The sequence below is a fragment of the Nilaparvata lugens genome, chromosome 10 (assembly GCF_014356525.2).
Source record: "Nilaparvata lugens isolate BPH chromosome 10, ASM1435652v1, whole genome shotgun sequence".
Taxonomy (NCBI): Eukaryota; Metazoa; Arthropoda; class Insecta; order Hemiptera; family Delphacidae; genus Nilaparvata; species Nilaparvata lugens.
The window spans coordinates 21,959,431-21,986,408 of NC_052513.1; the positions used below are offsets into that span (position 1 = coordinate 21,959,431).

General features: G+C 34.4%; 1 protein-coding gene across 1 annotated transcript; it reads left to right on the forward strand.

Annotated features, from left to right (window-relative positions):
* Positions 1 to 178: 178 nt before the first annotated feature.
* On the forward strand, positions 179 to 25,025 carry LOC111044831 (NADH dehydrogenase (ubiquinone) complex I, assembly factor 6). Its single transcript, XM_022330058.2, has 5 exons — positions 179 to 433; positions 1,171 to 1,393; positions 1,759 to 1,927; positions 18,500 to 18,735; positions 23,859 to 25,025. Exons 1-5 carry the CDS (start codon positions 318 to 320, stop codon positions 24,042 to 24,044), a joined length of 930 nt encoding a protein of 309 aa, XP_022185750.2. The 5' UTR covers positions 179 to 317; the 3' UTR covers positions 24,045 to 25,025.
* The last annotated feature ends 1,953 nt before the right edge of the window (positions 25,026 to 26,978 follow it).

Sequence of the window (26,978 nt, forward strand, 5' to 3'; positions counted from 1 at the left end):
AAAAACAGCTGACATCCAATAATAGTTACTTTATTTTATATTGTAGAACAATATTTTATTTTTATAGCGATTAATTGAGGATATTATAATTTTATTCTTCATTTAAATATAGGTTTTTCAATTCAACCCTTACAAATTTTAATAAGTATTTGTATTGTTGAGTTGGCAAACACGATGAAAACAGCTGGGCTTCTGAAGTTGAAGGCTGCAGATTTGTAGGTTATGTTATGGAACCGTAAAAAATTCTCTGGTAAAGTAACAGTTTATCAATAATTAATTAATGTTATTCTACTTAATTTCGTTGAAAAATTTCAAAAATGAATTCTATATATTCAATTATTATGGTAAAACCGAGATTATACTCTCTTGTTTTGTTTAGATCAAAGTCTATACAATCTACTGCTCCTGCTGAATATTGTGCCGGATTAGTAAGGTAAAAAACTGTAATATTATTGATATTTTGTGAATAATTAAATTTTTTAGTTAATTAAGTCTAGAGTAAATATCATGTACACTACCGTATGTAAATTTGTAAATAAATGAATATTATGACGGCAGATGAATTAAAACTGTTCTCTACTACATTGTTTTTATGATTCAAATACAATGAATTACCGTATTGAATTTAATTAATTTTTAGTTTATGTGCTCTAAGCCGCGATGGCTCCTAGCACGCGTCTCCAAACGCACGTAATGAGACGCTGTTGAGGAATTTCACTTTCACAGACACAGTAATGATGTGTGAGCAACAATTTAACAACCATGCTTGTCAAATTTATACCTTCCTTTTTTACAAATAACCTCACATGTCAAATCGATGAAGTGAATACCCTAAAATCTCACTCACAGCTACTGTATTTCAAAATTTATTTTTTACCTGTTAAATTTGTATTTGCTGTAAATAATTTGTGTTAGACAAGCAACGTGTATATTTTATTATAGTGTGAATAATTATTGATGTTTGAAATTTTTCTGAGATAAAAGTAGAATTACTGGCTGTTCCAAAACTTTTGTAATCTTGTAATGTAGCTGACTTTTTGACATGCATTTTCACCGTCGTCGACACTTTTAATTTTTAAACAATTTGTATTCTCGGACTGTGAGAATGCTAATCGGCTAGGTCAAATAATCGGCTACATTACACTCTATAATTTGTTGTCTTATTTTCAGGAAATTTGATTACGAAAATTTTATCTGCACACTACTACTGAATTCAAATACACGATCACTCGCTTTTGCTGTCAGAGCGTTCAACATTGAAGTAGCTCGAGTACAGGATAATGTAAGTGATATGAAAATTGGCAGAATGAGGTTGCAGTTTTGGCTTGAAACGATCGATTCCATTTTCAAAAATGAGGTTCGAGATCATCCTGTTGTTCAAGAATTACATCGGGTGAGATTTATTTTTTTAAAAATTGTCTTATGTAGGTAGTCATGTTATATTTTCACCTTTCATCTCTTTCTATTATTGAATTTCTTTATTCTCTCATTTTCAATAATCCTATGATTTGTGCTTTTATCATTTATGAATAAATAAATAAATACCATCAATCAATATATGTTTAGAATCTATAAATCAATATAATATTGATTAATAATCTCATGATTATATCATCGTGACACTCACCTAGTTAAATTCAACCTATAGGTTGAATGTAATATGTTTAGGTATATAGGTTGAATGTTTTTATAGGTATATATGGTATGTATTGGTATATAGGATGAATGTTATATGTTTTCCTTCCTTTATGATTCCAGGCACTCCTAAACCACAAATCTAAAGAGTTATTTAAGAAAAATCTCAAAAGCTTAGTAACATCTAGAATTGAGCCTATTACATCATCAACGTTTAAAACGCTGGAAGATATGGAACGATACTCTGAATTGTCTGTCTCGCCTGTACACTACATGATTTTGCAGGGTGCTGGTAAGGTAAAATCTATTAAACTGTCTGTTATTCGTGAATTTTCATTTCAAATGTGGATGAACAAATGAATATTGATAGGTAGAGTTTTATAATGTATTGCCTAATCTAAACGTTTGTCAGAGCGTATGACAAGTTTCTTGGTTTTTACTCTTTTTGAGTTACTCATTCAATCTGCCAAAGAAAATCGAGAAGATTCACTTTTGATAACTGCAAGAAAATAATATTGCTTTTTTAAATGAAAGTATAAAGTACACATGAATAAAAAATTCTTATGCTGGAACACAATGGAAGCTATCAAGTACCCTTTTCATCTAATTAAACCACAACTACAGTTTTAACTCATTAAAGCCATTTTCAAATGTAAATAAAATACAATTTTACTGTGATAACTTATATTGTGTTCAATACCCTGCAGAGAAAAGTGAGCATTCTTATGATTTACTTGACAAATAAAAATGATTAAAGTTAAAGTTGGAGTTGAATAACTTAAAAAATAAAGTTATAATTAATAATCAATTTTAATTCAATAATTTCATTAAATTCATTCAATTTGTAATTCAAAGTTGAGGCAACGTTGGGCTTTTATCCCAAACAAATAGTAACTTGTGTGAGTTGAGGCGTTACACAGAAGCCGAGAAAGTAAAACTATCTTGAGCTTTGTTTGTTGTTAAGGTAGTGTGTTCGACTCTGGATAAGAAAAGATTCCCAACACTGGAAAAGTGCAAACGCTTTACATTTCTTCTAATGCTGTTTCTTGATTTATATCCAGTCATTCATAATTATTATTCAGTAATGCTGGGTTACACCAGACGGGTAGGCTTTTCTGAATCAACTAATTACAAATACCTACTTGACATTGTTCCTTCATTATTCTATGTTATGTTATGTTTGAAGGGACGGATTCAAGGATCCAAAGGTTCAAAGAACCCCACACGTCTACCGGAGCTTATTGTGTGTCCCAAGTACGTTAGTTGGGCAAACCAATACCTGTGTCCTTTACAAGATCCAGGAGTTTATTGCCTTGGGGTTTGGTTTGTTCATGTAAAATAAGATAAGATATCAATCCATTCAACACAGTATATCATACATGTAATACAATAAACAGTTGAACATCGTCATAGAGATTAGTTTGAAATAAGCTACAGAAAGTAACCATACAACAATGAAATATGGAAATTGGAGAAAAATATACCGATATAATTAATGCAATGCGCTTATACTTGTATTTATACAATTTGTAAGTGCTAATATCCAACTTGTAAGAGTCAATATCTACTAACTGTAACAGAAATCGATAACTCTATAGTAAGCCTTTGCAGCAAGAAAGCTGTATAAACTACTTTTTCAACATGCTTATTAACTTGGATTTTAATTCGACAGGCAATTTATTGTATAATTCAGCACCAATGTAAGAAGGTATCTTCTCATACTTCTATCCTTCGTATATTGTTTCTACTTCTTGTGTTATGATTGTGTACATCTGCATTCGTGACCAGTTTCGAGATATGTTTATGGGTGAAAATTGATAATTTGTATATATAAATAGAAGGTAAGGTGAGAACATTCAAAGAAACAAATGCCTTCTACAAGACTCATTATACTATAGTGAGGTCCACGTTATAATGTCAGTAGATAAAGATAGAAGAATAGCGATGCCGATTCTCTGCATTAATTAATTATATTTCTACATTGTCAAAAACATGATTGGCATAGTTGAGGACCTACAAAAGGATAGTACCACCGGCTTTGTCGAATGATAGACAAGGATAGCAAAACCAAAGTTGATCAAATACTGTCATTATAAAGTGGACCTCACTATACTAAAGACCAGCCATGTATCGTATAGCTCTCTTTTGCAGTTTAAAAACCCTTTGGAAATGAAAATCAGCGGTGCCTCCCCACAACTCTATACCATAAGCAACATGGGAGTAGAAGAGAGCATAATATACCATTTTTGAACCCGAAAATGGCACAAATTTCACAATATTTCTTATAACAAATAGATCTTTAATCAGCCTAGTGCATCCACATGCTTATCCCACATCAACTTGGAGTCAAAAGTTCAAGCCAAGCAATTTAACAGAGTCAGTATTGCTAACACATTCGTCACCTATATATAAATACGGTTCAACCGTATTGTGTCAAACTAAAATTTATCAGTTTACTTTTTTAGAATTGACTGTCAGGGAAAGCGTGTTATAGAACTGTACAACCTGATTACACATCAGATTACAATTTATTTCTAGGTCCTCTAAGATTTTTTTTTCAAATATCAGTGAAGTGTCATCAGCTTATAGAGTAATCTTATTCAGGGGTACCATAGAAGATACATCATCAATATACAGTATAAATAGAAGAGGGCCCAAAATAGAGCCCTGGTGCACCCCTGATGACATTTTAACAAAACTTGAGGCTGTTTGTTTCTGATCGCACTGAATTAAAACATACTGGAAAAGATCAGACAGGTAGGACTTCATGAGCTTTTTTGAAGTGCCTCCGATACCAAGGGTATTCAATTTATCTAACAGCAACCCATGATCAACACACTAAAATACCTTTCTAAGGTCTAGCATCACTCCTGCCGTATATTTTCCATGTTCAATTTTTGTTATTATACTTTCGTAAATATCAATCAAGGCTGTGGTAGTTGATCTCTGCTTAACAAAATCATGCTGATTCGGTGAAATCATATTGTGATCTGTAAGGTAAGCTACTAGTCTTATGGTATCGAAAATCTTTGAAAAAGCAGTTGAAACTGAAATGGGCCTGAAATTATTTACATCTTGTCTATTAACTCCTTTAAAAATCTGGTGTGGTACACTCACACAACTTTCCTTGCTCATTGAACTGTAAGCCCCATTCTTAAACGAGAATAATTTAGGGGAATAACATAATGACGATTGGCGGCAACATATTTGAAACTACGATCAGACTTCTGTATATGTGTTCTGAACAAAGCTCAGGCTAGAGCTACCAGAGGACTGTAGTTTACTATTCAAATAATCAAATACAAACAAGGGGCAAAATTTAATCTTAAATTTGAGCCAGGTTATTTGTACAGTTAAACTCTGCATTAATGAACAATAAAAAAGAGCAAAAACTCACCAGATTGATTTCAATCTTGTCTACTTGCCCTTCAAAGTAGGGATGGGTATCGATACATCGATGTTTAAAAACATAGATGTTTCAACATCAAACATCGATGTTTTTAACATCGATGTTTACTGTTTGATGTTTTTCACTTATCGATGGTTTTACCTAGACATCGGTCATCCGATGTTTTTCCCAACTAAAAAGTAAAAACAATTCTAATTTTTTAATTTGATACAAGTTTTTTTTATTTTTTTGTTTGAAGAGGATTATCTTGAGAGCAATAAGCAATAGTAACAGAATTGCAATCATTATCTCTATCATATTTAGTGTAGTATTCTGTTTAGTGTTTTTTACTTTCCTTGCCCTACTACAATAGGTAAGGAAAGTATTGCTTTCCAAAAAAAATTAAGGTACCCCAATTTCAAGTTTTCTATACGTTTCAAGGTCCCCTGAGTCCAAAAACATGATTTTTGGGTGTTGGTCTGTGTGTGTGTGTGTGTGTGTGTGTGTATGTGTGTGTGTATGTGTGTATGTCTGTGTGTGTGTGTATGTGTGTATGTCTGTGAACACGATAACTCCATTCCTAATTAACCGATTGACTTGAAATTTTAAACTTAAGGTCCTTATACCATGAGGACCCAACAATAAGAAAATCAATAAAATTCAATTCAAGATGGCGGAAAAAATGGCGGATAATTACTAAAAAACCATGTTTTTCACGATTTTCTAAAAAACGGCTCTAACGATTTCCTTCAAATTTATACCATGGATAGCTATTTATAAGCCCTATCAACTGACATGAGTCTCATTTCTGGGAAAATTGCAGGAGCTGCGTAATACTCTCGAGAAAAATGGTTGATAATTACTAAAAAACCATGTTTTTCACGGTTTTCTCGAAAACGGCTCTAACGATTTTTTTCAAAGTTATACCATGGATAACTATTTATAAGCCCTATCAAGTGACATGAGTCTCATTTCTGGGAAAATTGCAGGAGCTGCGTAATATTCTCGAGAAAAATGGCGGATAATTACTAAAAAACCATGTATTTCACGGTTTTCTCGAAAACGGCACTAACGATTTTCATCAAATTTATACCATGGATAGCTATTCATAAGCCCTATCAACTTACATGAGTCTCATTTCTAGGAAAATAGCAGGAGCTGCGTAATATTCTCGAGAAAAATGGCGGATAATTACTAAAAAACCATGTTTTTCACGATTTTCTCAAAAATTACTCGACTGATTTATTTCAAATTCATACTCTGAAACTAATGGGGGGTTCACCCCATCCTTGAGAAATGGACTTTGTAACCTCCTTCTCGTGCATGAGGTAGGTAGGTAGAGCAGTCTATAAAAATAACACATAGTCGAGATATTTCATCTGTAGAACAGCTGTTTTGACGACTTTTAAAAAATCATCGGATTTCACAATTTACACAAAGGAAAAAGTACTCTGAAATCAATTATATACACACATAATATACAGTAGTCTGATCGTAGTTTCAAATATGTTGCCGCCAATCGTCATTATGTTATTCCCCTAAATCATTCTCGTTTAAGAATGAGGCTCCCAGTCCAATGAGCAAGGAAAGTTGTGTGAGTGTACCACACCAGATTTTTGTGAATATAGATCACTCTTGTGAAAGATCTCGCATAAGTTTTAATTTCCTGCAGATTGCTATTTTTATTTTTCAATCAGGCTCTCTGTATTTTTATGTGAGACTGTTAGATACAACACAATGCTCAGATTTCTCGGTTCGTCACGGTGGTTCAAAATCATGCATAATAAGTCAAATTCGGTCGAAAAATGGAAAATTTATTGTTGAGTGTACTTAAGCCCATATTCCAATACACAGAAAATGACCAATTTCTATATTCAAAGTTGCATGTCTTGTGAAATACTTCTGATAAAATTTCCAAATCTAGTGAGAATGTGAAAATTGCCCCCCTCTACCCACGCCAATAAATAATACTTTCGATTCCAAAACAATTTGGAAGTTAAGATTTTAAAAATGGCGATTTCAGTTTTTACATTTTTTTCGTAATTTTACTGTTGATCAAGAGTTTCTGAAACGAGTCTGATACATCATAGAAACTCACAATTGATTACAAATTGTAGATAAATTCATCCTCCAAGAGGTCAGTTGCCTAAAATCCATCTTGAATCACTTTTCGCTATCATAGAACTGCCAAAACCGTTAATATGAGAAAAATATCTACAATTTCCGGATTTTTTTCAACAATCAAATCTCACTTTACTCATTTTTCTCATGAATTGTTTACAGCAGATGAAAGTAGATGGTGATGATGGTTGAAGCTGAAAATTAGGTGTTTTCAACAATACAAGGAGCATTGTTGTCAGGTGTACCTGGAAATCTATATGACATAGAGCGCTCTACCTGATCTCAGATTGTATAGCACAAAAATACGCCTAGAGGGATTTTAAAATATACATCTACATTATTGTAACAATCGGAAGATATTGTTGATTAAAAACTTAAATTCATCAAAATTGATTTTTTCTTCAAATTTTACTCATTTTTGAAAAATTATAACAAAGTACTCATTGGAGATAGAGAGTTCCGAGTGATCTAATTTTTTTCAGAATTATATAATCTGGGAGAGATTTGGCAGAAATAGCTGAAAACTTGAAAATGAGCCGAAAATACAAGGTTTTTGGGCTATCCTGTATCTAGCACAAGGAAATCTTGCATGAAGAAATTGGTTCTGGACTTCTCTTATGTACCCAAATAATATATTGAAAAATCAGAACTACAATATAAATTGCAAGCACACCACTTTTTTATGTCTATATTGACTGTACTAATAGTATCATCCATAAAAACGTAGGGCGATAAACGATGTTTAAAAACATCAATGTTCAAAAACATCGATGTTTACTGTTCGATGTTTTTCACTTATTGATGTTAGGATGAAAAAAACATCGATGTTCAAAACATCGATGTTTTGTCTTTCGATACCCATCCCTTCTTCAAAGCCTTTATTAGGTGTTTTGGTCAGATTCAGGGTGGGATGAAATCTGGGAAAAGACAGGTTTGCTTCTGGGCTGCCTTTTCGCGTTGATTCTGTGTTCAACTTGCAGGTCATACACTGTGTTTCGAACAAAGCTCAAACTGGATTCTTTATAAATTCAAATCCGATTCAAATTAATTCAATTCAATACTATTTACGCTGTTATATTCATAATTCACACACACTACACTCAAACAATTATTTACAAGAAATTTCCGATCAAAATTACATGACAAAATACAAATTCGGTCTTGCACAACAACGGGGTGACTAGACAAGATAGACTGGGGCTTTTAACATCGACAAGGCCAAAAACAGCTGGACGGTCTGCGCTGGCGCAAACACGAGCCTGCTATTGGCAGAACTGCAGTCTGGGATTTTGGTGCTACAGTTCGAATTCTCTGGCCAGACCATACCCCCGCCTCTGAAAAACTATTTTTCAGCCAAGTTACAAAAACTGAAAAAACCACAGAAAGGAAAAAATCCAGACATGCCAAAAAGAACAAAACACCAACACCAAAAAACAACACAAAAGAAAAAAAAATGCAACAATCACAACAACTATTGAGTTGGGAGTGGATATAATTTTATTACTAGGTCGAATACGGAAACAAAGATTACACTGAAAGACACAAATACGAATAATAGAGCGAGCAGACAGTATCCAGAATTTCTGTCTGATCAAAGATAACAATAACGAAGGTCCAGCATGACAATTCTTCTTGTGATGATAATCAATCAACATCGATACGAAAGCGTCGGATTTTGGTAAGATCATCTGATGACAAGTCTCAAATTCAAGTCCAGCATGAGACAAACGACCGCCGACGCAAATCACACCTTTATCAATGAATGGAGACAGGCGACATAGGCGCATAGAACAATCTTCTCCCTTCTCTAATTGCACAAATTCAGATGAAAAATGTATCTTCTGTACCACTTTACATAGATACCTCTCAGCAACATTGAAATCTGATTCTTCTGATTGGGGTAAGATTCGTAAGAATTTGAGAACAAGAATTACAATTCTCAAAAGACGACCATAATCCAAACAACGACCAATCAATGAATATACTGCATTGCTGTTACAATCAGGAGATTTTGTGACTGTCAACACTGACGGTTTTTTCGCCTCCGGTGGATCCACTATCTCTTCCATTTCAGTTCGGACTGGCCAATCGCATTCGTCCTCTGCTATCCATGATGGACCTGAGAGCCACAACGGAAAGTTCACAAGCTCAACTGGTGATAAACCTCTAGACAAACAGTCAGCGGGATTTTCAATTCCAGCAACATGCATCCACTCCTGTATACAAGAATCCTGTATTTTTGCGACGCGATTACCAACAAAAGTTTGCCATTTCGCGGATGGAGCATTAATCCAACACAAGGTGACTGTAGAATCAGAGAGTGCAACAATACGAGACACATGACAACGTTCACTAATAATAGTGACTACTGAATTCATGAGTTCTGCCAACAAGAGGGCCGCACACAACTCCAAACGAGGTATTGAAACAACTCTAGATGGTGCTACCTTGGACTTTGAACACAATAATACAACTCTTGGCTCCTCGCTCTCCTTCTGCGACTTCACATAGATAACTGCACTATAACCAGACAATGATGCGTCACAAAAACCAATCAAACTGATGTGAGAATCCTGAAACAAACCAACGTGACGTGGAACAGCAAATTTCAACAATAGAGGCAACTCTTTTTGACAATTCTCCCAAAGAGTGCAGATAGACTCAGGCGGCTTCTCGTCCCAATCCACTCCTAATTTCCACAGTTTCTGGACAAGACATTTTAGAAATAATGTAAACGGTGACAAGAGACCAAGTGGATCATAGATACGAGCCATCACTGACAGAATAGAACACTTAGTAGCGACGACCTCACCACTCTTGACTGAAAACTGAAACAGATCAGTACTAGGTTGCCAATTCAATCCCAAGATAGCCAAGGAGTTGTCTGCTTCAAAATCCTTGTACGAAAACAATTTCTCTTCCTCCGAGAATTTCTCCAACATTGATGGTGAATTTGAAGTCCACTTTGTGAGCGAGAAACCTCCTCCCTCAAACAGCTGCTTGGACTTACGATACAGCTCCGCGGCCTCTGACTCTGTGGAGACAGATGTGACTAAGTCGTCCATGAACATGTCTCTTGGTATTCTTGCCTTGGCTGCTGGAAAACGATTTCCATCCTCCTCTACAAGCTGGTGGACGGTGCGAAGCGCCAAATATGGAGAGCTTGAAACACCAAAAGCAACACAATTGAGCTGATAAATTTTGATCGGATCCTCTGGCGAAAATCTCCACAATACACGCTGATAATGACGGCAGGAATCCTCCACTAATATCTGTCGATACATTTGTTTAATGTCGCAGTTAGTGCGATTGGGAACAAACGAAAATTAACTAACAAAACAAAAATGTCAGTCTGCAATTTGGGACCAGCATGAAGAACCTGGTTCAATGACAAACCCGATGATGTTCTGGAACCAGCATCAAATACAATTCGGATGGGCGTGGTAGTGCTGCTTGCTTTCACAATGACGTGATGCGGTATGTAGTAACCACCTTGGTCTGTCTGATCTGCTACAAACAACATGTGACCCTGATGTAGGTAATCAGTCAATATTTCATGATATGAAATACGAGTATTGCTGTCAAGCTCTAATCGTCTCTCCAAAGTCAGCATTCTGCATTCGGCGACAGCATACGAATCTCCCAAGCTGCTGGGCGGCTCCGCAAATGACAAGGCAACAACAAAACGACCAGAATTCACACGATGTACAGACTTCCGAAAATTTACCTCACACTCCAACTCTTCCGGTTTCAGTTGACAGCTTGGTGCAGGGCACAATTCCAACTCCCAAAAACGTTCCACAAACTATCCAATGATGGACTACTAACGAATGGACTACAGATGGCTGTAAAACAATTTGACACATTCGTTGTTGAAGTGAGAATCGGCGCTCTCCCCATCAGAATGTGACCAAAGACACTATTAACAGTCATCAATTCGTGCGATTCACCTATACTAGGACTCCCACGTAGCAAGTGAGGAACTAACTCCGCACCAATGATGCCATCTATTCTACTAGGAAGGTAGAATTTGTCGTCAGCCAGTGTGAGATTTTCAAGATGATGAAGTTTGGATCTGTCGATTTCACAAGAAGGCAACTTGTCGATGATTTTATCTACCACTGTGGCATCCATTGAAAACTTGACGGTAGGATCCAACTTCGACTGAATCGACACACAAGTACGACCTCAAACTTCACTAGTACCACCACCGAATCCACGAACAATGGTTTTCATGGGCTGGAATGGTAGTCTCAAACGCCGACACAATTTGGCTGTAACAAAATTACACTGACTCCCGGTGTCAATCAAGAAACGAACATCACAAAGCTGATCATTACAATCTCGAACATGTGCAGTGACGGTCGACAACACAATGGTCGAATTTTTTACATCATTGGATGTAGAACAACAACTAATAGGTGATGTGCCACCTGCCTTGGAGTTCGATGAGGATGCAACACCTTCATTGGAACTTGATCTGGAAAAGTGCAATAAAGAATGATGAGATTCTCAACATTGAGCACACTGAGTTTTACTACGACAATCTCTACTCAAATGATCCACATCAAGACAACGAAAACAACAAAACTTTCCTTTAATCAAACAATAACGATCCCAAGGAGTCATTTTCAAGAAACTTGCACAATCTACTAACTGATGACCCGGTTTTGAGCACTTCAGACAATTGGGATTTTTACTAGATGCATTGTTAGATGAATCATTAGATTGAACCACAAACACCTTTGATTTATTATCCTTTTTGTGCCTCATATTAAACGATTCAGTCTGTTTCTCATCAGAAGGAAGAGTCTTAATTTGCTTTTCAATGAATTTGACATAATCGGTATAATTTGGCATAGCCTTGTCACGGATGGCCGATTCAAAATTTCTACGAGAACTTGGATCCAGCAATCTCAAGCCATGATAGAGGAATATCGAGTCTGACAAATCAGTGAGTCGCAATCTCTTCACTGCATTGATTGAACTGCAAAACCCATCCAAAATCACAATACAACCTGCCTTTGATTCTGATTTTATTGGACGAAATTCAAAAATTTGTTTGAAATAGGCATCGACTTGCGCCCGTGGATCGTTATAGCGGGTCAATAATGCCTGCCAAATTATTTGATAATTGTTAGCTAATGGTGGCAAATGACGACAAATATTTGCTGCTTGTCCAGTAAGTCTACTTACAAGATATTGGACCTTCTGCTGATCGTTCAAACTCTTGTTGTCATGTACCAATGCCTTAAATAGTTCATAAAACACCGACCATTGAGTCTGGTTCCCATCAAATTTCGGAAGGTCGATTTTAGGCAGTACCGACTTGGACACGACCGGCTGTGCACTAGCTGCTGTAGCTGCCGAAGATTGAGCAATAGCATCAGTCGCCTCTTTCTGTTTGAGAGTGTTAGCCGCTACTTCAATATACTGAAACAGATCTAGGTGTGAGTCGTTGAATGCTACAACATGATCTTTATTCAACTCAAGTTCCAACTCATTAACCACTAATCCTGTCCTTTCATAATCCGAAATGGTCTGAGACACCTGAGGATACAAGATTGAAAATTGCTCAGCAACTTTTGGATCAGAGACATTTTTAGACAGTTCATAAATTCTTTGCAATCTGGCATACAATTGTTCCAGTTTAGCGCGATGCACCCTGATTTGTTTCTGTAATTTTTCCTCCATCTTGAACTCATACACAAAACAATTCAGCCCCGACAATACAAACAACAGACAAATAAAACAAGAATGAGTTCAAAACTAGATGAAAGGAAGAATCATGACTAGTAAGTTATCAAAGTTAAACTTTGATTATCAATTCACAAGATAAGTTACTGCTGAAGACAAAACTATATGATTAGATAATGTTCTTCCAACAACTCACAAACAAACGATAACTTGTTGAATTGAACAAACAAAATCATGCTGGTGATTAACCCTCACTAACATGTATAAAAAAAAATGGACAATACAAATTCCAACAAACAAACAAATTCCTGAGAAAAAGAGCACAATGTGCCTAGTTTCAGGAAATTACAATTTAAACTGAAATAAATTTAATTTCAGACAAATACAAATTGACAAGAAACCTTGCTCTAGAACAAGGCTACAACAAACTTAAGTTGAGCATAGATCAGACCATTCTCAACATGCCAACATTGGACAAATACGAAACTGCTTAAATCTAATGTGTGTGAATTAATCAACAAATTACAAATTGAAATTCATCACGGCCTGGCAGGACCAAGAAATGTTCTGAACAAAGCTCAGGCTAGAGCTACCAGAGGACTGTAGTTTACTATTCAAATAATCAAATACAAACAAGGGGCAAAATTTAATCTTCAATTTGAGCCAGGTTATTTGTACAGTTAAACTCTGCATTAATGAACAATAAAAAAGAGCAAAAACTCACCAGATTGATTCCAATCTTGTCTACTTGCCCTTCGAAGCCTTTATTAGGTGTTTTGGTCAGATTCAGGGTGGGATGAAATCTGGGAAAAGACAGGTTTGCTTCCGGGCTGCCTTTTCGCGTTGATTCTGTGTTCAACTTGCAGGTCATACACTGTGTTTCGAACAAAGCTCAAACTGGATTCTTTATAAATTCAAATCCGATTCAAATTAATTCAATTCAATACTATTTACGCTGTTATATTCATAATTCACACACACTACACTCAAACAATTATTTACAAGAAATTTCCGATCGAAATTACATGACAAAATACAAATTCGGTCTTGCACAACAATGGGGTGACTAGACAAGATAGACTGGGGCTTTTAACATCGACAAGGCCAAAAACAGCTGGACGGTCTGCGCTGGCGCAAACACAAGCCTGCTATTGGCAGAACTGCAGTCTGGGATTTTGGCGCTACAGTTCGAATTCTCTGGCCAGACCAATATGTGTATATATATATAATTGTTTTCAGAGTACTTTTTCCTTTGTGTAAATTGTGAAATTGATGATTTTTTTAAAAGTCGTCAAAACAGCTGTTCTACAGATGAAATATCTCGACTATGTGTTCTTTTTATAAACTGCTCTACCTACCTACCTCATGCACGAGAAGGAGGTTACAAAGTCCATTTCTCAAGGATGGGGTGGATCCCCCATTATTTTCCCAGAAAGGAGACTCATGCCAGTTGATAGAGCTGATAAATAACTATACAGGGTATGAATTTGAAAAAAAATCTGTCAAGTCATTTTTGAGAAAATCGTGAAAAACATGGTTTTTTAGTAATCATCCGCCATTTTTTTCAAGAATATTACGGAGCTCCTGCAATTTTCCCAGAAATGAGACTCATGTCAGTTGATAGGGCTTATAAATAGCTATCCATGGTATAAATTTGAAGAAAATCGTTAGAGCCGTTTTCGAGAAAACCGTGAATAACACGGTTTTCTAGTAATTTTCCGCCATTTTGAATTCAATTTTATTGAATTTCTTATTGTCGGATCCTCATGGTATAATGACCTTAAGTTTAAAATTCAAGTCAATCGGTTGATTAGGAATGGAGTTATCGTGTTCACAGACATACACACACACACACAACACACACACACACACACACACACACACACACACACACACACACACACACACACCAACACCCGAAAATCATGTTTTTGGACTCAGGGGACCTTGAAACGTATAGAAAACTTGAAATTAGGGTACCTTAATTTTTTTGGAAAGCAATACTTTCCTTACCTATAGTAATAGGGCAAGGAAAGTTAAAAGAGTAATTACTTTGGCTGCTTTAAAAATGTCTGGAAAAACACCTGATTCAAGCATAGAGTTGACAATGCAAGTTATTGGCTTACCAATGACTCTTTTAGACTGCTTTAAAACCTTTAAAGATATTTCATCATGACCAGTGCTAACCGTTGTCTTGAAACTATCAATAACTAGCTGGACCGGCGAACTTCGTACTGCCAAATTGTTAATGGATCTCATGACAAACTTTAGCTGGATGCACACCTGAGGTGGCGCGATGCAGCATTTTGCATCCAGGTGCTTATTGGTTTGAATGGAAGAACTCACACACACTGAATCGCGCATGGCGTGGAACGGTGTGATAAGGCAATCTCAATAAGATCAACACTTTGTATCACTAAGCCGCGCCTCCTCAGTTGTGCTTAGCCTTAGCTTAATATGATGCACTATATTTTTATGAAAATATCCAACAATCAGTATTTACATTATATGGACTTCTCATGTGCTCAGTTAGTTGTGCAGCAGTTCGTATTTTTAGTTATAGTTGAATGCTGCTTGCCGGAAATTGAATGGTATATCTCCTTGCTGGTGATTTTCCCGTGCATATTCGAAATTTACAGCATTTTGAGTTCAACGACCCAAGTTTGGACGTCGTTCGTACCGCGGCATTATTAAGAATTGAAATTTTGTGAATTAGTAGAAAGAGAATTGAAAAAAAAAACAGTTCTACCGACGGCTGTTGGATGACGCAATGATTATAACAGCTGATTTTTATTTCTGTGTGTGGCCAGCTCACAAAAATATTCTCCCATAAGGATTACAGTCATGCAAACTTTGAAGTCGAATAATTATAAATTTGATAGACCATAAACCTGGTCCTGAACATAACGAACAAAACTAAAAAAATCTGGTGTGGTGCACTCACACAACTTTCCTTGCCGTTATGAAAATTGATCACCTGACGCTAGTGTACTCGCGCATCACAAGTCTACTACTCTAAGATATGAGACAGCTGGTGATAGGTCAATAACGCTGGAAACACACGAGGTCTGCTATCTCTTCGTAGTGAATGATTTAATAGAACCAACAGTTGCCAACAGTTTGCAATTTAATTATCGGATTCCAAGCTTATTTTCAATTTTAGGTGGAAATGTTACTGGACATTAATTAATTGCAGAGATTTTCATGCTCGATCTTTTCCACTTGAAATGTCTCGTTCAAATTGTATATGAAGGTTGATAATTGAGAATCCAAAATCAAACTTTGCATAGATGGGGTGAAGCTCCTGAATTTTTTACAGATATAGGACTTGTTGCAGTTGATAGAGCTTATCAATGACTATTTCAGGTATGAATTTGATCAAAATCGTTGGAGCCGTTTTCGAGAAAATCGCGAAAAACCCTGTTTTTGACAACATTTTCGCCATTTTAGCCGCCATCTTGGATTGCATTTGATCGAAATTGTTCGTGTCGGATCCTTATAGTGTTCCAACCTTACGTTCCAAATTTCAAGTCATTCCGTTAACTGGGAGATGAGATATCGTGTACACAGACGCACATACACTCATACACACACACACACACACACACGCATACATACAGACCAATACCCAAAAACAACTTTTTTGGACTCAGGGGACCTTGAAACGTATAGAAATTTAGAAATTGGGGTACCTTAATGTTTTTCGGAAAGCAATACTTTCCTTACCTATGGTAATTGGGCAAGGAAAGTAATGAAACGTATAGAAAACATGAAATTAGGGTACCTTAAATTTTTTTGGAAAGCAATACTTTCCTTACCTATGGTAATAGGGCAAGGAAAGTAAAAAAATAATCAAATTTGGTGCACACATAAAAAAGTCAAAATTTGAGGCTCGATTTCTATTTAGATAGATTTGTAAAATCTCGCATTCACTAGATGGCAGCAGGCAGAAGTGTTCAGATGACAGAGCTGGATAGTTAGTTCTTGAAAGGAGCAGCATTGAAACTCTTTTGTGTTTTATTTAAATCTCTACTTATTCGTTGAGAAACACTAGCAAAGAAATAGTTAAATTCGTTGGCAATGCGTCTCTGATCAGTAATGGTCGTCCTCAATGCCAAGTGCCAGTGAGTCAAGTTTAGGTTCAGACCCCTTACCTCTAAACTGATTTATCAACTTCCAACTAGTTTCGGATCTATTTGTTGATTTAGTTATTAAATTTCCGTAGAATTCTTCTTTTGCTTTAATTACTAATTTAGTCGCCTCCTACGACAAGCAGGGATACTGTGGGTGTATTCTGGTTTTCAACAAATTCTTGAGTACGATGTTCGACTCAAAGCTCTCCCAACCCACAGAGGGCTTCCTTGATTAAAATCAGTTTCTGTTGTTTTAACCGAGTATAATTGATCAGTTTGCTACTATTTCTTGCAGATAAAACTTTCATGTTCGCTTAGGGTGATTCATAGGCAAATATTACGAATCGAAATTTTCTCCCTGTTGACAAACTAGGATAAATTCAAAACAACTATGTCATTTCTCGACAACTAATGATTTATTTTCCATTTATTAATCAATGTTGACTGTCACTTAATAATGCTAACCTATTCTAGAAAAAAATAGAATGAACCTTGAAGAATAAAACAAACATATTTTGAATGAGTATTTCTTCCAAGAACACTGCCATACTGTCATGGTTTGTGAATTATTCAATACATCAATTACAAGGCTCTGTTACAAGTTCCAATGCTAAGCTCCTGAACTAAGTTCCAATTTCTATGTAGAATGTAGGAAATATTTATTCCATTCCATTGACAATCAGAAATCACAAATCATTATTACAATATATTATATGTTGGAAAGTATTCATTATTCAATGGTATTTACATACATTCTAGCAAAATCTTATCAAGGTCATTAATGTCATACCATTCTCAAATATATTTCATTATTTATTATTTTATATATTGCTATTCTATTATCTACGAGCAGGTGTAACGGTGTAACCTGCGCTCCGCAAAGGTCTATGAAAAAACACAAATAGATGAATAAATTATATAGCTCTGTATGTCCATGTTGAAAATTTAAAGTATTATCCTATCAAATTTAAAATTTAACGATTAATTTTAAAAAAATAGACAAGAATAGAATAATTTATGAATGATTATTTATTCAAAATTACATGAGCTATGTTCATTGAAGTAGCAAAAATATACCTTAGGCTCTTAGCGGCCTCAGTAGGGCTAATGCGTTAAACATGCATTTTCCATTCCGTGCATGCTAATTTCTATTGTCTATTTTATCGATATTGATGATTATTTTTATATAACTAGTATCAATTGCTACAGATATAATAGCTATTAAGTTATCAGTATCTACAAGAAAGTACTAGTTATAAATACCCTGATTTACGAGATGTAAATAAGATATCCTACATTCAATTATACAAAACTATTCTTCAATTTCTATTTCCATCACTAGCTGTTATTTAATGAAAATTAGACTGCGATGTCGTGAAAGAAGTGTTCAAACTTTTACAAAATTAAATTTTTTTAACTCCATTTCTAACATGAATATTGTTTTTCAGTCGTCAATCGTCAAGAAAATATACGGTATTGATCAAGTTGTTCACAAATGAAATTAATTTGAATTTGTTATTTTCAGGTATGAGCAATGTTCACGCCGACCACGCAGCCAGTCACCTAGGCAAAGCACAAGGCCTCATGAATCTAATGCGCTCACTGCCGCATGCTGCCAAGACTCGAGTCCTACCTCTGCCTCAGGATCTGCTCATCAAGCATGGTCTGTCCCAAGAGAAGGTGATCAGAGGTCAGGGCGGAGGCAGCTTGAGAGATGTCGTTTTCGATGTTGCCAGTCGAGCTAAACAACATTTAGAAAAGGTCAGATGATGTTGGAAATTTATTTATTTTTCATGTAGGAAAGGAGAAGCACTGTGTAACTATTTAGTATATCATTGAAGGTTCTATCTCAAATCAAATAATATTTTGTTGCTTGTCATAAATTCATTGATATAGGCTGATAAATTAATAGATGATTTTATAATTGTCATACCTAAAATTAATTGTATGAATTCGAAATTAAAGTTGAAGTTATTAATTTTTTTGTAACTTACTGAGTTGCGTGTTTCTGTTTTCTGATTGCTTGTGATTGTAAATATTGTGAATTTGAATAAATAAAATTTAAATTTGAGTTGATTGCCAAATTTTCATTTACTTTTCCCAATTATAAATCAATGAAAAATTGAAATTTATTGTATATTTCTAAAAATTCTGAATTGATTCTCTCTCATAGCTGGCAGAATTACATATTATTTTAGTTTATCCTAAATCTCAGTTTATTATTCATGAACGTTAATTTCTCCACAATATTGATTAAAAACCAATAATTCCCTCCAGACTTTCTATGAATATTGGTAGTCTAGAGTGCTAGTCTAGTCTGTATATCTGTTTATATTTTTATATCTGGTATCTGGTTATTTAATATGTTCAACGGATCTCGAAAACGGCTCTAACGATGTTCACGAAATTTGGAACATAGTAGGTTTATGATATAAAAATTCGATTGCACTAGGTCTCATCCTTGGGAAAACTCGCTGAACGACATTAAAAGGATAATTCATCCTTGGCTGAAACAGCTGTGACTTTCGTCGTCTGTGGATAGTAAAAAGTGAGCGAGTGATTCTGTGAAAAATCAAAATATCGCATCCCAGAAATTCATAAGCTGACGTATAGCCAGCTGTAAAATATAAACACAAATATAAACTCATTTTAGAGAATTGTGTTATGTTTATCAATAAATGAAAATAACGAGCGAAGCTCGGTGCCCCGATATTATTCATTATACTGGGTGTTTCAAAATGAATACCGGAGTTTCAACATGTTATAATATTATTTATCACATCGAACTCACAAGCACAAGGAGTCATATATTAAAGGTTTATAAGTCATAAGGAATTAAAGGTAAACTTGAAGAGTTTTACATAATAGCCTACAAATGTTCAATGTGAGCACCATTCGTCACTGTGAACACTTCAAGGTGATATGAGAGTTTTCCCAAACTCTGATGAGTGTAACTTCTGCAGCTTCTTTTTCAATCCTCTTCCTTAATTCGGGAAGGTCAGCTGGCAGTTGAGGAACTTACTCGCGGTCGTTAATTGACCCTCTAAGATAGAAATAACACATCGTAGATCAGGTGACCGTGGAGGTCATAAGAACAATCCCTGTTATTGGGTATCCAGCAGTCGGGAACAGTTATGTCAGTGAGGTGGTGTACCATCTTGTTGAAAGATTAAGTTTTCTGGTTCATTCTGTGTCAGTTGAGGAAAGAGGGAAGATGTAAACTATCCAAATAAGAATTACCAGTTAAAGTACATGAAAATGAAGCTAAATGAGAATTATATTTATTTTCAAAAACATAATTCATAAAAAACAATATAGGCCTACTTATTGCAATATGATTCTCATACTACAAGGTAATGACAATAGAATAATAGGTTACTAAAATGTAAGTAACAAAGCTGCCAAAATAATACTGTACTAATAATAATGTCTATTATAAATAATCACAAGTAATGGAGTGAGTAATTAATCAAAAAATGATACCTACATAGGTGTTAAGCCTATGCGCAGGTATTTTTAAAACTTATGATCAAACAAAAAATGCCAAAAAACAACAACAAATTAATAATTGTTATTATAGCTAACTTACTCAAAACAAATCAAAAGTAAAAGCTTTGCAGAGATGAGCTAAACTAAAATATATATAGAAGAAAGCGATATCTCGTATATGAATCGGAAACAAGTATTAGACTAGTTTAAACAAGTATTAAACAACTAAATACGCATATTAATTGACATAATAGCTAACGTACTTGAAACAAAATACAAGAAAAAAGTTTATTTATTTATTTCCATTTCAGTTTCCCGATACAAGCATAGAACACCGTGCCATAAAATCATAAGTGTGCAGTCTTTCTCCTGTATTACGGAACTGTCTATGAAACAAGAGATGAATTCGCCAGCCTTCGTTGTTAAATTTGTCTAGAGATAAATTTCTATGGCTTTCTCATTTACAATTAAATAAGTTCAAAATTATCTAGTATCACCCGGCGGCTCGTAAAGATATACCAAAAAATGAAAGTAAGACGTGGATACAATATCAAAATATTACTTAGGCCTGATCTGAAACCAAGAGTGCACTCTATACTACCAATATTCATAGAAAGTCTGGAGAGAATTATTGGTTTTTAATCAATATTGTGGAGAAATTAACGTTCATGAATAATAAACTGAGATTTAGGATAAACTAAAATAATATGTAATTCTGCCAGCTATGAGAGAGAATCAATTCAGAATTTTTAGAAATATACAATAAATTTCAATTTTTCATTGATTTTTAATTGGGAAAAGTAAATGAAAATTTGGAAATTTTGCAATCAACTCAAATTTAAATTTTATTTATTCAAATTCACAATATTTACAATCACAAGCAATCAGAAAACAGAAACACGCAACTCAGTAAGTTACAAAAAAATTAATAACTTCAACTTTAATTTCGAATTCATACAATTAATTTTAGGTATGACAATTATAATTTCGTGAACATCGTTAGAGCCGTTTTCGAGATCCGTTGAACATATTAAATAACCAGATACCAGATATAAAAATATAAACAGATATACAGACTAGACTAGCACTCTAGACTACCAATATTCATAGAAAGTCTGGAGAGAATTATTGGTTTTTAATCAATATTGTGAAGAAATTAACGTTCATGAATAATAAACTGAGATTTAGAATAAACTAAAACTAGTAGTCCTGTGAACAGTAGACCTCGCGCTCAGTAAGTTACATTGACCTGTAGTTATGTTTTCTCAAAAATTAATAAATAATTTATCAATTTAAAATATCTGGAAAAAAACTAAATAAACATAGAGCTTTCTGTCTGATCGTACCGTGACGTGTCGTCCCGGAATGTGAGTGTGAGCGCTGTTATCAGGTCTGCAACTGTCTACAACGTTGGTGGAAAGATACATTTTCAAGATATTCGATGTTTTTGAACGGGTAGTATTATAGTCAACTGTCTACAAACGTTGATGGAAGGATAAATCTTCAAAATGTTCGATGTTTTTGAACGGGTATTATTATATTCCACTAAACAGCTGATTTATCTATATATATATATAAAAGCGAAATGGCACTCACTCACTGACTGACTGACTCACTCACTCACTCACTCACTCGCATAACTAAAAATCTACCGGACCAAAAACGTTCAAATTTGGTAGGTATGTTCAGTTGGCCCTTTAGAGGCGCAATAAGAAATCTTTTGGCAATATTCTAACTCTAAGGGTTGTTTTTAAGGGTTCAAAGTTCGTCTTTTAGCATGTATATTCTTCTTCTCCCAATCTCTTAATTATAATTGAAATTTCCATATCATATGTTACTATAGAACTATAATCTAGATAGATTACCTCTTCGAAACAGTTGTTAACTGGCAACTAAATTAATAATTTTGTCAGGTTGGCATTAAGTTGACTCAACTTTGTTAGGTTGGCACCAAGTTGAAGATTTAAATGCATTTATCGCGGAAAAATTGATTGGGCACTGCTACTTCAATCCTGGGAATATTATATTACTAGCAGTCAGGCTCGCTTCGCTCGCCATATCCGTTTAGCCAGCCGTTTAGTCTGGACCCCCGACTGGATTGTCCTAACATATGATAAAAATGCCCAAATGAAAAATGCAGGCGAGCGAAGCGAGCCTGCTGATCTCATTCTTGGACGATCCAGTCGGGGGTCCAGGGGGCGGAGACTAAATAAATTTCAATTATTCATTGGTTTATAATTGAAAAAAGCTCGGTGCCCCGATATTAAAAATATAAACAGATAATCGCTTAATATAATAGGATAAATAATAATATACGTCGACTTGAATCTTAAACCTCTCTTCGCTCGGTTAATTATCCTTGAAATACAAAATTTCCAAAAACCTTGTATAATATCTGATTAGACGGATATGGCGAGCGAAGCGAGCCTGACGGCTAGTGATGATTAATTCTAGTCTGATTTTTAATCAGATATTGGCGTATGAAGGAGGCTCCTTTTTCCTTTTATACTAGTAGTTCTGTGAACAGTAGATCTCACGCTGTATTCTCATCCACAAGTACCTGATTGAAACTATAGACCTTAGGGAAATACATCAATAGACTGGCATCTCCACACATCTGTGTAATCACTTGTCAGCTGATTTATGATGAATAATTCTATAGGCTTATTTTTACTCTAATATTGGCGTATGAAGGAGGCTCCTTTTTCCTTTTATATTATCCTTGAAATGCAAAATTTCCAAAAACCTTGTATATACGTCGACGCGGAATTAAAAAAGGAACATACCTGTCAAATTTCATGAAAATCTATTACCGCGTTTCGCCGTAAATGCGCAACATGTAAACATTTAAACATTTAAACATTAAGAGAAATGCGAAACCGTCGACTTGAATCTTAAACCTCTCTTCGCTCGGTTAATTATCCTTGAAATGCAAAATTTCCAAAAACCTAGTATATACGTCGACGCGCAATTTAAAAAGGAACATACCTGTCAAATTTCATGAAAATCTATTACCGCGTTTCGCCGTAAATGCGCAGCATATAAACATTAAGAGAAATGCCAAAACGTCGACTTGAATCTTAGACCTCACTTCGCTCGGTCAATAATATGTAATTCTGCCAGCTATAAGAGAGAATCAATTCACAATTTTTAGAAATATACAATAAATTTCAATTATTCATTGGTTTATAATTGAAAAAAGCTCGGTGCCCCGATATTAAAAATATAAACAGATAATCGCTTAATATAATAGGATAAATAATAATATGCCCTTCCAAAAAAATAAGCTTAAGCTCTGGATTAATTTGAACTCAAATACTCATGAATAATTTCTCTTCACATAGTCACACTTCACTCTTGATATAATTTTGAATTTTAATTGTTGATTGTTATAGGCAAGATCATTAAAGCAGAACTGTCCATCAGGATGTGCAACCATTTTCCTGCCATCGATATGTCTGGATAACTACTTGACCAAATTACAGCTGAGTGAATTCGATATCTTGGATAATAGATTACAGAAACGAAGTGCTATCTTACCGTTAAGACTTTATTGGAATAAGTTGCTTGGCAGATTCTAATTAGATGGTAATTTTATTTTATAGTATAATATTAAATATCCAAGAAGAACTTGGCAATGAGAAATACGAGAAATACTGACTCCTAAGTTATTCATTCAACCTCCATCAATCTTTAAACCTTTTCATCAGAGAGTTCGACTGTAGATAGAATTTTCAACTTATGTTTTAGCGTTAGAGTTTATGAAGAATAATTCTTCATCATCATGAACGGGTTTGATCGTTTTTATTTGTCAAAACTTGGTAGATCTTCATTATCGACAGATTTATCCTTGTTGAACTAGATGTAAAAAATGACTAAAAACAGAAATATTAATAAAAATATCATCTATTTACTTGAAATTGGTAAAATTTGAAAAAGGGTACTTGAATTTTTATTTTTATCTCTTGATAATATTAAGGGTAGCCTTAACAGAAAAAGGTATATATACACAGATCTATGTTTTAACATAGAGAAAAGATTGACGAAATATAGATAAAAAATATACTATTATTTCTCTATGATTTCATTTAGTAATCTGATAGTTTTGAAATCTTCTTTCTGTGAGTGTTTTATAATGAGAATAAAATAATTCAGTGCAAAATACATGGGAGCTAAGATATTTATACGAAAGCTTTAAACTGTTATTCAATATTTGTAAACTGATTTTCATTTGTTTGAGAAGAAATGAGGAATTAATACTGAAAGGAAAACCAATTACCAAGTATTTGTTGAGTTTAATTCTACCTACCAACTTCTCTTCAAACAGAAAAAACTATCATCTTGCTGGTTCCAATATTTCTAAATTTAGATATTTTCATTGAATTATTCACAAAATCATCATAATCGACCGCTATACTCTATTATATTATTATTTGTAAGGTTTGTGAATACTTTGTGTTGTCAACCTAATAATTTCTCATTCTGATTGAGAAAGTTGTTTTTGTAGAAACACTTTATCTTGTGATAAATTAAATACCTAATATACTATTTTTGTTTTCGAACAATGTCGAATTAATTTCACCTTTCCTTCAGTAATTATCCGTAATTAATATTGATGTTTTCACAACCAAGTTCTTTGGAAAAAGTAGATTTTCACTTATTGAGAATTCTAGAGCTTTTATTAATATTTACGATGTCTGATCAATATTAATTTTATCGATGCGCTGGCCAAGAGAAACAAAACCAGGCTTCCATAGTTTTTATGCTATTTGTCATTCAATAAACTTTAATAAAATGAACACTGAAAGATAGTACCAAATTGTTAAAAGACTCCTTATCTCACCGTGAAAAGTCTATTTTAGTTGCTAATCATCTCATCAAATCACCCAAGCATTTTCCATTACCCTTGCACAAGCTTGAAGTTCACGTGAGCATTATCTGACTGAAATGAAAAAAAATTGGAGATAATTTCATATCTATAAATAAATATATATATATATATATATATACTTATTATATAATATTCAATTATAAATATTTGGAGATATTCATGAATAAAAATCCACTACTCGGAATCATTCACACCCATAATAGTATATAAATTGGATCCGAAAAATCAAAATACGAATACATCGTATAAAAAACTTGCAGACTGCTTTCACAAATTGAATAGGAATTTGATTCATTATGGACAAATTGTTTATATACCTATTTTCCCGATACAGTGATGACCAATTTAAGGTTGATAAATCTTCATATTTATTTCATAAATTTGTCTAGTTTTCTTTGAAGTCAGTTACAAATTAAATTTCTCTACTTTGTAATTAAAGTTTTTCACTGATCACTAATTTTATCAATTTCTCAACTCCACCAACTCCCCTCCAAACTAGAATACTACTCCTCCGTAACAGTCCACATTCACATTTTAGCATCAACGATTTCATCTTGAGAAAAACTGCAATAAGTTCCAACAGCAATAATTGAATGCAGTGGGAGAATGGAGGCGCAGTCACGAACTCATACTATGTACTCAGTGTTATCTCAGCTGTCATTTAATTAGCGGGGATGAGCGGCGCGTTGATATGAAGAAAATTTCCAAATTGCTGTTTACAAAGAGTGTGTCTGGTCGTTAATGAAAAGCGGCTTAGCAGATTAAGCTCTATGCTTCGTCCAATTCAAGCACGCCCGACTAAGCCCAGATGCCAACAAAAATCTTCCAATCCAAACAAAAATCTGTGATAAAAGCTTGCCTTTTGCCTCTCTCTACCAATAAAATTTATTTACGCAATCTGTTTCTAATTCTGTCAACTGGTCTTGCTTCCTGGAAACAGTTTTTGAAACTCAACTCGTATTGGAGAGTCTATTTGATTCAGTGCTTAATTCGGTGCTTTGTGCAAACTCGTCATTTCATCATTGTTTTTATTCACAATCACAATGAATTCGCTTCTCGTGGGATTGAAATTCAAGTGCACTCGCATTCCACTCCAGTTTCTGAAATTAATATTAATTAATTGAGAAATGTTATGATTGTTGATTAATCCAATTGATTATTATTATTGCTAATTTCACTTCATAACAGTTCATTGATCAATAATTTGTATCATCTATTTATTTATTATTTCAGTTAATTTTACTTTATATCAGTTAATTGATCAATAATTTGAATTTCTATTTCTAATCTGAATATACATCTATGAAAATTATCCGTTTCAAATTAACATTAAATATCCTCATGCTCCTAATATCAGACTGAAAATCATAGCTCATCTGAATCGGATTTCTGGGAGATCATGAAACAATTTATCCACTTTTCCTCGTAAGGAAGTTATACTTATACATATTTTCATGAAGTATATTTAATTTCTTTTGAAATACACTCAAGGCTGTTTGTAATCATCCACCTCTAATACAGCCACGAGCCATCTGTATTAGATATGTGTCTATGGTGTAATTAATGATGATAAAGATCACTACTACCGTACTTAACGATACAAATATCATATTATTCGATATCA